We start from the raw sequence: 13,532 nt of genomic DNA on the forward strand, positions 1-13,532 counted from the left end.
ATGGCGACCCAACTTTCCGAAGCCAGTTGAAAAGTGAATAGACTCTTCATTACGTGATGGAAAGATTCATGACTCCGTCAAACAATCTTTTCTCCATATGCAATATTATTAGGTTTCATATAATAAAATGTTCAAATATTTTAAATACAATAAACACTATGATTTTTCTTTCCCCCCCCCCGTGTTCTCTCACAGCAGAGTCCAGGAGGTTAATGTTTAATTCCTGTAGGCAGGTGGGTTGACATACCTACTCGGGTCATGTGGAATGCATTAAAAACAGAGTTGACGGGGCAGCAAGGTGCTGCCTCACGGCCCCGAGGTCCCGGGTTCGATCCTGGCCCTAGGTCACTGTCTGTGTTGAGTTTGCACATTCTCCCCGTGTCTGCGTGGGTTTCGCCCCCACAACCTAAAGATGTGCAGGTTAGGTGGATTGCCCAAGCTAAATTGCCCCTTAATTGAAAAAAATGAATTGGGTACTCTAAATCTTTTTGAATAAAAACAAACAGTTGACACTAGATAACTCTGATACTGCACCAGCACTAGGGGCTGTTTAGCACAGGGCTAAATCACTGGCTTTGAAAGCAGACCAAGGCAAGCCAGCAGCACAGTTCAATTCCCATACCAGCCTCCCCGAACAGGCGACTAGGGGCTTTTCACAGTAACTTCATTTGATGCCTACTTGTGACAATAAGCAAATTTCATTTCATTTCCAAACTTTGTTCCCCAACATCACCTCATTTCTTCCCAGTCTAATTTCTACTCCTGACACGAACATTAAGCACCTCAGGGTATTTTTCTGCATTGTATGTGATATATAAATGCAAGTGGCTGGTGTTGCTAAGGTGCAGGATCACAAGTATCTCGAGCCCAAGGTCTCAACAATTTGGTCATTCAGTTGCAGAGGGCCCATTGCTGCCTTCACCCAGCTCCATGTCTCTGGGCAGCATCTCTGGATTATCTGTTTTTCTCTCACATCTGGAGCCTCTAACTTATAAAGCAGGAAGGAGTGAATCTGGTGGCTCCACTTTGCCCCCCATGAGCACTTGTCCTGCTATTCTTCTTGGTGTAGATTAAAACTGGTGTGGATATGTCGGTCACACTTTAAGGATTCCATTTAATTTTCCGCTGAGCAGATTACAGGGAGAGATGTCTTTAAGGAGCTCGTCTTTCTGAGCCCAGTTCCCCACAGCATTGAAGGGCAAGCGGTTTTAATTATCTCTCCCTCTCATGGCAGGGAATGGTGGATAATGGTGAACTCGTGTCAGTGACCCTGAAACGCGAGTTTGGGGAAGAAGCGCTTGATTCTCTGACTGCCTCCAAACCCGAGAAGGATCGCTTAAGGAGACTGTTTCAAAGCATTTTCAGTAACGAGAAAGCCAAAGAGGTGAGCAAGTAGAGAGAATTCTTTGATGTCACTTATCCAAACCTCACTCTCTGGGGCTGGAGCTGGGATGGGATGGAGGACTGGAGCTGGGGTGGGATGGAGGACATGAGGAGTGGGGTGGGTCCGGGAGTGGAAGTTCAGGGGTATAGAGGCTCCTGTTTAATGCCAGGAAAGAGGGTGAACACCAGTTACATGTGAACTATTGTCAGGAAACCTGGATTAGTCTAGTCCAGTGCAGTGTACACATGTTCACCTGATTTGTTTCCTAACTTTATAATCCAGGTGTTTGCAGGATACGTGGATGATCCTCGGAACACCGACAACGCCTGGGTGGAGACTGTGGCAACAAATTTCCATGATGACACAGGTACATAAGAGGAGAGATTGAGGTGAGAATGGGTGAGGAGAAGAGTGAGATGGAGGGGGGTGGATTTCCAATATTCAAACAAGGACGACACTCTTTCATTGGCTGTAAGCTGCTTTGTGATGTCCTGAGATGGTGAAGGTACTGCAGAAATACATTTTCTTTTCCTTTCTAAGAACCAGTGGCGAAGAATCCATTAATAATTCTGGTACTAATATTTTGCCTCTCTTTTCAGGGGACAGTGTAGGACAGCTGGATCTTCAGTCGGGTGATGATGCTGGGCATGTCCAGTGGTCTGACATTGACCAGAAGCTGCAGCTCTACGCAACGCACTCCCACTTCCTGAAGAGAGTTACTGAGCTGTGGGGTGCCCACTGGTAGCAAGGAATGGTGAATGAGGTGGTCCAAGGGACATTGTCTCAAAGTGAAGTCTACAAAGAATGAAGAAAATGGGTGCGGGCAGGGGTGAGGGGGTTTGGGAGGTGGAGAGTTAACAAAATTATCTTTTCAAGAACATGTGCTCGACTTTGTCTTATCTGACCAAACACTTGTACAATTTCAAACCTGTTTGTGCACAGCCTTCAATAAACCCAATGAGAACATAGGGTAGCAACACAATCCAAAATTGGGGATTTATTATGAATCACACAGAGCAGAAAGAGGCCATTCAGCCCATCATGGCTGTGCTGGGTGTTTGAAAGAGCTATCCAATTACTACTACATCCCATAGCCCTGCAAGTTTTATTAAGTAGACAGGGAAACATGAACCAAAGTTAAAATAATTTAGTGCATCCACTTTATTCTTTTTTTCATATCTTTTTTAAAAAATTACACAATAGAGATTCTTTTCCCTTACGATCCAGTGTTTATACTCACGGTGTTTTTTGCCGGGAAATGAGCTTGGATAAGGACAAGGGATGAACAACTTGATTTATCCTCACTTGCAGTACAAGCTGTATCTGCGTGGAAGCCTCACTTTACGCATTAACATCATAGTCCGCAAACTTATCAGCTCTGCCAAGCAGCATGCATTTAAATTGAGCACCAAGTTGGTGGGAAAGGGAAATGAAGAGGTAAGGCTAAAAAAACAGGCTAAACTACAAAGAAGGGATATCTGATATAAAAACCACAGATTCTGGAATGACACAGCAGGCCAGACAACGTGTAAATATTAAAAATAGTTTTTTTAAGACTCACTGGCTTGTAAAACATTTTAGGACGTCCTGATGAATTATGCTATAGATACAAATTTGTTCGTGAGTTTTGGAAGTATGGACTTCTTCAAGGAAGGGTAAGCCCACCCATGCTTTCTGTCCTCTACTGCCTGCTGTGTATTTTCAGAAGGTTCTGTATTGATTCAGACGGGAGACAAGCAAGAGTCTGCACTCCACAGCAGGATGAATCCTCAGTCTGATGTTTGATCGCAGACTCATGACCATGAGATGTGGAACCCTTTATCGAGGGGGAGATGTAGATTATTGACAATCAGAACCTGCAAGGAGATGAGCACAACAATATATTCAGTCACAACAGGGCTTTAACAAGCATCATTTAATTGATAACCGTTTCAGGTGTTCCAAAGAATTATGAATACAGGATCTGCAATTGAACAATGCCGTGTATAGGCACCAGTCACATCACCTGGATTATGAGTAAAATGGCCCAAGGTGCTTCATTGGGACATTATTAGACAAATTCTGACAAAGGTGGAGACATTAGGACAGGGGTGCAATGGGAGGGAGCTGGGGGGGAGGCAACATGTTGACAGTGACAGGGTTTGGCGTCAACAGGTTCGGGGGGCGACAGATGAAAGGTGCAACAGAGGTAGGAGACAACAAATGAAGGGGGTGTCAGAGGAGGGGGGTGACCAGTTTGGGGCAAGAACAGAGGAAGGGGATAAAAAGGTGGGGGGTGACAAAGGTAGGATGGCAGAGATTGAGTGGAGACAGAGCAAAGGGGTAACAAGTTGGATGTAATGGAGATAGGGACTGATAGAAGAAGGGAGGGTTACAGACTTTTGAAAGAATAACTGGTGGTGAAATCCTGGTATATCCAGTCTCACCTGGTTTGAAGAGTAGGAAAATGAAACAAGCCCCTGATTTACGATAACCTTCGATGGTCTGAACAGGACACCATACACGCTTACGGTGTTCATCTTGATGTAAGTAGCCTCAATGTTGACGTGTACCACTTTGGAGATCAGTTTGTTCTAGAGTTAACACACAACACATCAAGAGGTTTAATTTGAGGGCACATAATTCAAGGGATAGAGGTGCAATAGCAAAACTGCTATCCTGGGCAGTCAGGGGTCACCATGTTGATCCAGCAAAAAAGGACATTGGGGGTAGATTCTCCCAGAATGGAGCGCCAAGGGAAAAACTGGTTCGGCTCTGGGCGCTGAACCTGTTCCAATGCCCTGATTCCTTTCCCCCACCAAGGGAATAAAGGGTCATCTCCCCCCCCCCCCCCCCCCCAGCATACACACATTAGGATGACCAACCACCCCGCCCCATCAGTCACCCCTGTTGGAAAGCTGAAGAGCAGCCCAGGCAGTAGAGTGAAAAATCACTGCATTATTACTTACCTTTCCCTAACATCTGCTTCCTCAGACAAAAGTGTTTCAAGCAGCACCTGTTACAAGTATCAGAGGCCTCCTCCAAAGCAAAGTACACATCAAAGGACTTCGAATCCCTTGACAGCCTTTGAAAAACAAATCTTTCATTCAATTTCACACAATGCATTTCACTAGTCAGCTATTGACAGTTTATTGGTCCAAAGGCAGCTGCTTAGGCCGGGGGTTTATCTATTTTAGCTTTCCCTTCATGCTTGAATGCATCTCAATTACCTTGACTTGCAGCTGACCAGCTTAGAAAAACCCTTGCTCTGATTGAAACTTCTCACCACATCAAAAGGAGCCAAGTGGTTCCTGCTGACAAAAAGAGGAAGTGAAAGCACTTAGCACTTATCCAGGCTGGCACCTAGGGCCTGCAGAGATCAGTAGCGTTTCTCCTCTGGCAGGATCACTTAACCTCTAGAAGGGAGAATCCTAGCCCAAATAATTGTCTAGTAAAAATGTACGGCCTCAAACCAAAGATTCAGGACACACCATTGGGACACCCTTGTTTCACTTGTGTGCCTTCAAAAGCTCTCCCCTTAAGGTTTTGCCTGGCTAGCGTCCATTCCAGGGTTGCCCTGGGATCCCAAGGAATTGGCAACAAATTTCCAGGACACTGTTTTGAGCAAACACCCAGGAGAAAAATCACAAACGGATTAAAAATGAAAATCGCTTATTGTCACAAGTAGGCTTCAAATGAAGTTACTGTGAAAAGCCCCTAGTCGCCACATTCCGGCGCCTGTTCGGGGAGGCTGGTACGGGAATTGAACCGTGCTGCTGGCCTGGTCTGCTTTCAAAGCCAGCGACTTAGCCCAGTGCTAAACGGCCCCATGTTTTCATTCTTATTGAAAGCTTTTGTTCATTAGCTGTTTAAATATCAAAGATAGGGAAAGAAAGCTGTTTTACTGACATCATAATCAGCAATAGGGTAGTGGAAGATAGTCATTCCCCATTTGACTGTGAACTGGTCAGAGTTGCGGGTAATTGATGGGCCAGGCAGCCAATTGCTGGAGAGTAAGGGCCAGTTGGAGGGCATATGATGACATCGCAGAATATGTCCAATCAGTGCTTTTTAAAAAGAATTTAGAGTACCCAATTATTTTTTTCCCCAATTAAGGGACAATTTAGCGTGGCCAATCCACCTAACATGCACATCTTTGGGTTGGGGGGGGGGGGGGGGGGGGGGGTGAAACCCACGCAGACACGGGAAGAATGCAAACTCCACACGGACAGTGACCCAGGGCCGGGATTCGAACCCGGGTCCTCAGCATCATCATAGATTATCATAGAATTTACAGTGCAGAAGGAGGCCATTCGGCCCATCGAGTCTGCACCGGCTCTTGGAAAGAGCACCCTACCCAAGGTTAACACCCCCACCCTATCACCATAACCCAGTAACCCCACCCAACACTAAGGGCAATTTATCATGACCAACCCACCTAACCTGCACATCTTTTGACTGTGGGAGGAAACCGGAGCACCCGGAGGAAACCCACGCACACACGGGGAGGATGTGCAGACTCCACACAGACAGTGACCCAAGCCGGAATCGAACCTGGGACCCTGGAGCTGTGAAGCAATTGCGCTAGCCACAATGCTGCCATCATGAGGCAGCAGTGCTAACCATTGCACCACCGTGCTGCAGGAGGAGTTGTTGATGGGGTGTGTGACAGGCACCAGAGGAGGCACAATCTTAAATGCAGAGCCCGGGGTGGTCACATGACGAGAGTGCAGGAGTGGATGCCTTTTCGTGAGCTCTGGCTCTGCTCATCTTGTAATCGTTTATTTTATCTTGGTGCACATTTTATATTTGTCTTTTCTTGGGATATATATCATGTTCTAGGTCCTTGGAGGATCCCGATCAGCATTTTGTGAAGAGAAGCAGAGATAAATTGTAGAAAATCTTCATTTGACTGCGGTGGTTGGAGTAGGCTGGGGTGGGGCCCAGTTTAAAGTGGCATTGTTGATGGTGAGCGGGCTGTCGCCTCAGTGGTGCTCTGTGCATCTGGATGATGGTCACCATTGAGAATGTTTCTCAGGATGAGGATCCAAGCTCTGTGGTGCAGGTCCCGAGGTGAGGGTGGGAGGCGAGATTCCGTCGAGTTTGAAGATTGGAGGCTGGGTGCATCAGGTCTGATGGAGCACTATGTATCCGATCTTCGAGGCCTGGTGGTAGTTGGGCCCACTGACCCTATATTATCCTATCCTCTATACTTGTCGTCAGGGGTTGGAAATAGCTGAGCAAGTCAAGTCAACCGCACCCCCCCCCCCCCCCCCCCAGTCTGGGGCCTAGGTTTATGGGTTGCTTGGGTGCCAGAGCAGCGGCATGGTGGAGGTGAAGGTGTATCGTTTGTTGGAATCCTTTTTTTAAATAAAGAGTGCCCAATTCATTTTATTTCCAATTAAGGGACAATTTACCATGGTCAATTCACCTACCCTACACATCTTTTTGGGTTGTGGAGGTGAGACCCACAGACACAAAGAGACTATGCAAACTCCGTATGGACAGTGACCCAGGGCCAGGATCGAACCTGGGTCCTCAGTGTTAACTACTGCGCCACCATGCTGCCCGTTCGTTGGAATCCTTGAGAGATCCAGAGGAGTGTTCATTGATTTTGTGTTGGCGCAGTCATCTCGAGCAACATGATTTGTCATTATCCTGTATTTCTTCTCCAATCGTGGACGTTACTCCCCTGTGATTATGTTGTTATTTGGATACTCTTTTCCCGCCGGCAGCGCACCCCTACCCATGGGTTTCCCAGCAGCATGGGGGGGCTTCAATGGAAAATCCCATTGACAAGCAGCAGTAGTAGAGAATCCCGCTGCCAGCGAACGAAGCGCCACTAAGAAACACACGGCTGGAGACTCCAGCCTGACGTTTTTTCTCCTGCAAGGGTATGCAATGTGTGAGCATGAGCGTAAGTGTCGCCGCTCACCCTGTTCCAGCAAAAATCATATTGAGTCATGCGAAATGTGATCTGTACATTATGGGTGATATTCCTTGTGGTTATGAGAAGGGAGCATCTTTTTGACACCCTTTATCTCGTTTATAATGAAGATGAGTGGAGCCAAAGTGGGGTGATGGGTGGATGGTGGTGGTGGTTGATAAAGATAATTAAGTCCAAACTGAAATTGAGGATAGCACCCCTCCTGTGTTGGAGCTAACCATAGCAAGTCTTTCTTTTGACTTTTTTCTTTGATGACCTGTGCAGATTATGTATCCTGGGGAGGACTGGGTTCCTACTGACACTTCCTTGACGTTAGAGTTTTACCTCTGGGTCTTTTTTTAAAAAGAGCTATTAGAATGGGAAGATATGAGAGGTGGCGCACGCTGAGGTGGATTTGGTTTACCCTTGGATGGTCTATTTGAGAGATTGTTCTTTGTATCCTTCCTGTGGTGACAGACAGTGCTGGGGGATGGTTGATATCTTTCGATCAGTTTGGGCGTTCTTCCCGGAGGGTTTTTGTTCTTTATTTCTTCTTCCTCTCTTCATCCAGGTAACCCTCGTCTGGTGGTTCAAGGGAGGTTCCCCTGATTGTATCAGAGAGGAGGGAATCTCCCCCCACCTCCTTCCCTCCCTTGCCTCACCCCCCCACCCTTCCCAGGGCATCTAATTGTTGGGTGCCTTGATGATTCTTCTTTTTGGTGATAGGGCTTCCCAGCTGGGGGCTGGCCTAATCATCCCTTTTTCCTTTCAGTATAAATGGGGGTGGTTGGAGAGGTGCAGGTCCATCTGGGGTGTGGGGATGCACTGGAGGTCCTGGGGTTTTGAGTCCTGTGTATCGGGAGGTCCTGGGCTAGGCAAGGTCCGATGCTCTGGCTGGTATTCTGTTCCCCCTGGAGCTTGGGATGTCCCTTCTTGAAGGTGCCTATTGGGGACGTCTGGAGAGGCTGGGTATTGCCACTGGGCCTGGGGTTGAGCTGAAACCTGTATTTTGGTTGACATCCTGTTGCCCCCCCTGTTGGGTAGAAAGCTTTATTGGTTGAATGAGCAGCTTGTTCTCTTCCTTACTGATGGTCAGCGTGTGCCATGGAAATATCGAACCAGGGCTGGGCCCTGATCCTTGGTCATCCTATGATTTACTTCCGGTAGCTCTAGTTCTTTTTCCACTCTGTTTTTCTTGGGAGGCCCTGAAGGTTTGATCAAAATCCGAACATGTTGTTTCTGGTACTCTCTGTACAAATAATGGAATGATGTTAGTTCTGTACCGGGCCTGAGACTGGGATTAAGTTGCTTTGTGTGATATATACATAACTCCCCTGCAGAACCGGGATTTACGGGTATTTTCTTATTTTTGTTTGTAAGCGTGGATAGAAAGAATCCGTAATTGGTTCCTGCTTGCGTGCAGATGGGGTTGGTATCCAAGGAGAGGAGGCTGTGGTGTGTCATTGCTGCCTTTGGTGCTGCTAGAGTTGAGGGAGATGTATATTGTGCGTGCCTGAACATGGCACGGACAATGTTATCCTGAACTCTCATAATAATTGCGAGCAGATGTATCGTGGGAGGGTATGCACCATTTTACCATGCTTTCATGGCTTTATCCTGTTTCTCCCTTGGTCTCTGGGGTTTATAGAGGTATCTAGATATGTCCAATGATTGTATCGAGTCGGTTATAATGTCCTCCCCTGTTCCCCTCCGTATTCATTTATGTTGTGCCGTTATTCTCTTTGCTCATTGTGATGTATTTGTTTTGTAATTTTGTAGTATTGCTTGCAAAAATGTAAAATCCGAATAAATATACTTGAAGAAAAATACAGAGCCCAGCGTTGAGGAAGTCAGGAAGCATTTTACCCCCAAAAAAGGTCATAGAAATCTGGAATTCTCTCCTTAAAAGGATGTGGGTGTTTGCGGTTAATTGGAATTTCAAGACAGAAGAATAGATTTTGTTTGATGTGTAAAAGTATCAAGGGATACCATTCAAAAACTTAAATATATAGAATTTTCAGAACAGAAACAGGCCATCACTATACTGGTGTTTATGCTGCAAATGGACCTCGTCATACCTTACTTATTCTTTTTTTAAATAAATTTAGTGCACCCAATTCATTTTTCCAAGGGGCAATTTAGCGTGGCCAATCCACCTACCCTGCACATCTTTGTGTTGTGGGACTGAAACCTACGCAAACATGGGGAGAATGTGCAAACTCCACACGGACAGTGACCCAGAGCCAGGATCGAACCTGGAACCGGCGCCGTGAGGTAGCAATGTTACCTTACTTGGTCTAATTCCATAGGCATATCCTTTTATTACTTTCCCCCTCCTCTAGTTCCCTTTAAATGCGTTTGTGCACGTAAATGGAGTCAAAAGAAAAAATAATACAGCACAGAAACAGGTCCTTGGGCCCTCCGAGCCTGCGCCGACCATGGTACCTACCTAAACTAAAACCGTATGCACTTACGGAATCCGTATCCTTCCATTCCCACCCTAATCATATATTTGTCTGGATGCCCCTTGAATGCCAATATCATACCTGGTCCCACCACCTCCCATCGGCAGCGCGTTCCATATATTTACCAACCTCTGTGTAAAAAAACCTGCCTCGAACATCTGTTCTAAACTTTTCCCCACGCACTTTAAACCTATGTCGCCTCGTACTTGATTCTCTGAACCGAGAAAAGAGCATCTGACTATCCACTCTGTCCATGCCACTCATAACCTTGTAGGCCTCTATTAGGTCGCCTCTCAACCTCCGTCAAGGTGGTGATCTGCATGATCCAATTGAATGGTCGATCAGATTGAAAGGAATGAATATCCTCCTCCTCCTCTTCCCTCCCCGCCCCCCCCCTGACTAAAATATGTTGGAAATATCAGTTAATGTTCCAGCAGCAGTCGATCCTCCCTTGAATGAAAGCCTCTCCTGAATTAGGGAATTTTAGGTTCAGGATCATACCTTGTCCACAGAAAATTCCACATAAGTGTAATCGTTCCTCTCATAAGTATCCAGGCTCTCTCCGTCATCCCAAAAGAGACAGCCCTTTGCTGTTGCATTCTGGGACAGAGCCACAAACAGGTGAAGAGGGTTGCCGCTGCTCACCCAGATTGTTGTGGCAGGTTCCTGTTCAGAAAGAGAGGCAGAGCGTCAACCTGGGAATGGAGAGAACTTTGTCGGCTAAGTATCTAGGAATATGGACCTAAGGTGGGTAAATGGAGTTGAAATACAAATTAGCCATGATCTAATGAAATGGCAGAGCAGGCTCGAAGGGGCTGAATGACTTCATTCTGTTTCAATGGAGAACTGCCAAGACTACCAGCTCCATGAATCCATATAATTGGTAAAGGAAAAAGAACTATTAGCACCTTTCAAACTTCAGGACATTGCAAATTGCTTTACAGGCAATGGAGTAATTTATGAAGTGCAGTTGCTATTGTAATGTAGAAATTGTGACTGATAGCTTGCACAGAGAAAATTCTCACAAACAGCAATGCGACAACAACCAGATAATCTATTGTCCATAGTGATTCTGCTTGAGGACTAAGGGTTGTCAGAACTTTTTTAAAAAATTTAAAGTACCCAATTTCTTTTTCCAACTAAGGGGCAAGTTAGTGTGGCCAACCCACGTACCCTGCAATCTTTTGGGTTGTGGGGGTGAGACACAGAGAGAACATGCAAACTCCACACGGACAGTGATCTGGGGCCGAGATCGAACCCGGGCCCTTGGTGCCATGAGGCAGCAGTGCTAACCACTGCGCCACCTAGGTTGTTAGAACATGAGCAGAAATCTCCTGCACTTCTTCAAAGTAGTGCTAAGGGATCTTGTACGTCTACACGTAAGGAGACGTAGAGCCTCGTTTCAAATAATGGTACGGCCAACTGTGCTGCATTTTCCCAGTACCAAATTGGAGTGTCAGCCTCGATTATAGGATAAAAAAGGTATAAATTTTGAATGAGATAGAATTTATTTTCATTTGTTCATTGTATGCCACTGACATGGCCCAAAAGGGGAAAAACAGCATAACTTGGAAATGACTGGTACTGATCCGAACTGAGTTCTTTGTTTTTCCTAATTAAGGGGCAATTTAGCGGGGCCAATCCATCTACCCTGCACATCTTTGGGCTGTGTGGGTGAGACCAACGCAGACATGGGGAGAATGCGCAAACCCTATACGGACTGCGACCCGGGGCCGGGATCGAAACCGGGCCCTCGGCACAGTGAGGCAGCAGTGTTAACCACTGCGCCACCATGCTGCCCCTCTCTTTGGCCAATGATAACTCCCAGCATGTTGGTGATGGGGAATTCTGTGATGGTAATGCCATATCGCGAGAAGTAGGTTGGATTCTCTCTTGTTGGAAAGGGTCATTGCCTGGGGAAATGCAGTGGCACAGAAAAAAAAACGAGAAAACTAAGTACGAAAGTGAAAGCACTGTGGTGGGTTGCTATGAGGTACCTGTGTGGGGATGATTGCTCCCTCTCGAAGGTGAAGGTTGATGGTGTCCAGAGGAGCAGCAAGTTTGACATATTCTCCCGTGCTACTGAAGGCTGAACCCTGTTGGCAAAGAGAAAGTTACTGAGAAGGTGATTGAGACAGAAGTCAACACAGTCCCCCCCAACATCTGGACAGTTTTGTACATGGGTACAAGACTCAATGCCCATACTTCAGGGGAGATTGGATAATGGGGGTAAAAATAAAAATTTCTGGCTGGTGAAGTTGAAAAGATTGTCCCTGGATGAAGAGTCAACCGACTATTGTGTGAGCTGTGGTTCAGTTGACAGAGCCCGTACCTCCGTGACAGTAGGTCCTGGGTTTAAGTTCCATTGTAGAGAATTGAGCACACAGTCCATGCTACCGTACAGAGGTAATGGAGTGCTGTACTGCCTTGGGGTCATTCCAGCACAGAAGGTGGCCATTCAGCCCATCAAGTCCACGCTGGCTCTCTGGAGCAATCCAATCAGTCCCATTTCTCCACTCTTATTCTCGTAGCTCTCCAAGTTTATTTCCCTCAAAGGCCAACCCAATTTCCGTTTGAAATAATTAATAATTTCTGTTTCTATCATCTTTGTGTGATGAATGCAAGAAATTGTTGTATTTTATATTTTTTTGCAGTCTGATGGCTGAGGGACAAATATTGGCCCCAAGGCACCATGGAGGCTACCCAGCTCTTCTTTGGATACTGCCATGTGAACTTTGACGTCCACCTCAGGGAGCCCCAGTAAAGAATTCCCAGTTAAATTGAGTTTGCTGCATTTCATTGAATGACAAATATGGACTTGGTGTTACCCATATAATCCTTAGCCATTGACCCCAGTGGCAAGTTCATTCAGGTGAATGGTGTCAAGTTGCCAACTTTCCAGGATTTTCCTGGAATCACATTGAAACACACAGAAACAGGCCATCATGGACAACCAACCTGTGCTGGTGCACATGTCTCCTCCCATTGAGCTCATCTCAACTTTTTAGCAAATCCCTTTTCTCGTCTTGTGCTCATCTAGCTTCCTTCTGAAAGCAGCTAAGTTTCTTTTTCAAACCATTCCTGGGGTAGCGAGTCCCAAATTCGAACTACAGTCTGAGTTAATCTCCTAATTTATTGTGAAGGGTAAAGAGTGGGAGGAATTTCTGAAATATGTTCAGGAGAACTTCCCTGACCTGCATGTTCTCAGTCCAACTAGGAAGGAGATATAGCCGTAGATGGTGCTGGGGAATGAGGTGGGTCAAGTGACCATGGGCTGGATTCTCCGTTTGGGAGACTAAGTCCCCACGCCGGTGTGAAAATGGTGGTGTTTTATGCAGGAAAACTGGCACAAGTTCGGGGGGGGGGGGGGGGTGCTAGCAGGGAGGCAGCGCACAGTTCCCAGCTCTAACTGCCGATACGGCCTAGAGCATTGCCGGGTCCGTGGCTGCACATGTGCACGGCGGCGGCTGCAGCAGCTGCGCCGTGCTTCATGGCGGACTCGGCCCGTGGACCTGGGACGCGAAAAAATAGTACCCCCCTTCGGCCGCTCGCGCGCCCCAGACTGCCCGCCCAGTGCCCACAGCCCCGAATGAAGCCCCCCTTGCCCACGGATCGGCCCTCCAACTGTGGCGGTGCCGGACTGAGACCGCAGCCACCACGCTGAGTTCACGACGGGTGAGACCACACGTGTCCCACGCCGTCGGGAACTCGGCCGGTCGGGGACGGAGCATCGCGGTGCGGGCCTTGGCCTGAGGCCGTGGATATGGCGTGCACCGTA

The 13,532-nt window shown here is 47.0% G+C and overlaps 1 protein-coding gene and 1 pseudogene across 2 annotated transcripts in view; one reads left to right on the forward strand and one right to left on the reverse strand.

Annotated features, from left to right (window-relative positions):
- Positions 1-9,116, forward strand: part of LOC140394142 (ADP-ribose pyrophosphatase, mitochondrial-like) — a 28,076-nt pseudogene extending 18,960 nt beyond the window's left edge.
- gaa2 (alpha glucosidase 2) overlaps positions 2,522-13,532 on the reverse strand; it is a 118,788-nt gene continuing 107,777 nt past the window's right edge. For both annotated transcript variants that reach the window (XM_072481025.1, XM_072481023.1), the window contains exons 17-20: positions 11,752-11,850; positions 10,256-10,420; positions 3,811-3,957; positions 2,522-3,240 (exon numbers count right to left, since the gene is read on the reverse strand). In XM_072481025.1, the coding sequence (XP_072337126.1) occupies positions 3,178-3,240; positions 3,811-3,957; positions 10,256-10,420; positions 11,752-11,850 (474 nt within the window). In that variant the 3' untranslated portion in view covers positions 2,522-3,177. The remainder of the gene's footprint in view (positions 3,241-3,810; positions 3,958-10,255; positions 10,421-11,751; positions 11,851-13,532) is intronic.

The sequence above is a fragment of the Scyliorhinus torazame genome, chromosome 17 (genome assembly GCF_047496885.1).
Source record: "Scyliorhinus torazame isolate Kashiwa2021f chromosome 17, sScyTor2.1, whole genome shotgun sequence".
Classification (NCBI taxonomy): domain Eukaryota; kingdom Metazoa; phylum Chordata; class Chondrichthyes; order Carcharhiniformes; family Scyliorhinidae; genus Scyliorhinus; species Scyliorhinus torazame.